The following is a 1778-nucleotide window of genomic DNA, read 5'->3' as shown; positions in this document are numbered from 1 at the left end:
GGAGGAGGAGGAAAAGGGACCAGTTACCCTTCTTATTGGCAAACTGAGGAACTATTATGATTATAGCCTGAATGTTGCTGGTTCATACATAGGGACCATCAAGGATCTCAAGCTGGAAGAGAAAGCTAGGTGGGTGAACCTCTACCATGATCACACTGCATGTTTTTTCTGCACATCATCTGATCAATGCAATAGTTTTACAACATAACCTACTACTATAATAGTCATTAACTTCAGTGCATTTTTGTGCCCTTTTTTTAGGAACCTGTATGATGAGACAACAGGAGCTGTGCGCACTTATGCAGGCATCGTCCAGGATCAGCTTTACCACATGATCTACTCCTCAGAGAGTGCTTAAGCTCCTTATCTCTTATAACTCCTTTTTTGAACTCTGATCCTCAGTCATGCAAAGCTGGAGCCCCTTTCCACAATCTAAAGCTGCTAAAAGAAGCACAACACTCATCTTCCTGTTGCATAAAGCTAAGATGTGTTACTTCCTGGATGTCATCACACCATAATAATGCATACAGCACCTTAGCAAAGATCACAGCACAGGCTAAATATGCTGTAAACACTACGCCTACTAAAAATGAGCACATATTCTCAACAGTGGTGATTCATTCCTTGTGTATTAGTAGCTCTCAAGTGCACGTCTGTGTAAAAAAACAAAAAAACAAAAAAACAAAAACAAACAAAGCTTCTTGTCCTATGAACATGTACCGATGTCATGTAAAAAAAAAAATGCAACATAATAAATCATGCAATAAAAACAAACATTTGTAGAAAGTCCAACAAAAGAGTCAGTTTTATCACTGAACATATTTTACATTATAAAATGCTATAAAGTTTGATATAAAAGAATGTAAATAATATATATATATATCATAACTTTTATATAACATAACATATACAAGCACAAATCCATCAGCTGAATCCATTCCCAGAATAAGCCGACAAAACTGTCTTTTAAATTATTGCTCATGAGTTAGTGGATATCATCAAGCTGTGTTTTAAAACAGATCCTCAGTTGCATTTAGAGAGCTTTTTGGGTAGAGCCAGCATGAGGGCCAAAACCATAAGGCCGTTCACCACGTATTTCAAGAAGTTCACCACGCATTATGAGAGTGACCAGGTCAAAAGGTCGGTGGTGGAGGAAATACAGACGTGCAGAACCGAGGACTGCCATAAAGAAGCCAACCTCCAATGTCCTACGTGCTCTAAACTATAAACTATACATGAATCATACTTCTGCTCCCAGGAATGTTTCAAGAGCAGCTGACATACCCACAAATGGCTCCACAAGATCCACAAGCTCCTTCAGAGCTCCAGCATGAGACCCATGAGGTGGTCTCACCTGCATAGCTCCAGCCAGAGGTCAATGTGGCAACCTCATCTGCAGAGCTCCAGCCAGAGGTCAGTGTGGGGACCCCAGTTTCAGAGCTCCAGCCCAAGACCCAAGAAGCGGTCTCCTCTCCAGAGCTCCAGCCCGAGACCCAAGAGGCGGTCTCACCTCCAGAGCTCCAGCCCGAAACCCAAGAGGCGGTCTCATCTCCAGAGCTCCAGCCCGAGACCCAGGAGGCGGTCTCACCTGCTGAGTTCCAGTTGGAGGTCAATGTGGCCACCTCTTCTCCAGAGCCCCAGTCAAAGATTAACGTGGCAGCCTCCATCCCAAAGCTCCAGCAAGAGACCCACAAGGTGATCTCATCTCCAGAGCTTCAGCCAGAGACCCCAAGGTTCAAGTTCAAGTTCAAGTGGTTTTATTGTCATTTCAGCTGGTA

At 43.3% G+C, this 1778-nt stretch overlaps 1 protein-coding gene across 1 annotated transcript in view; it reads left to right on the top strand.

Moving 5' to 3' along the window:
• The window catches only part of apoc2 (apolipoprotein C-II), a 1525-nt gene extending 751 nt beyond the window's left edge, over positions 1-774 (top strand). The window contains exons 3-4 of the mRNA XM_053623204.1: positions 1-129; positions 262-774. The exon at positions 1-129 is cut by the window's left edge and continues 37 nt beyond it. Of these exons, the coding sequence (XP_053479179.1) occupies positions 1-129; positions 262-358 (226 nt within the window). The 3' untranslated portion in view covers positions 359-774. The remainder of the gene's footprint in view (positions 130-261) is intronic.
• Positions 775-1778: the final 1004 nt, after the last annotated feature.

Source organism: Ictalurus furcatus, chromosome 1, assembly GCF_023375685.1.
Source record: "Ictalurus furcatus strain D&B chromosome 1, Billie_1.0, whole genome shotgun sequence".
In the NCBI taxonomy this organism is placed as follows: domain Eukaryota; kingdom Metazoa; phylum Chordata; class Actinopteri; order Siluriformes; family Ictaluridae; genus Ictalurus; species Ictalurus furcatus.
Note: the sequence above shows the minus strand (reverse complement) of the source record. Positions and strands in the feature narration are given on the sequence as shown.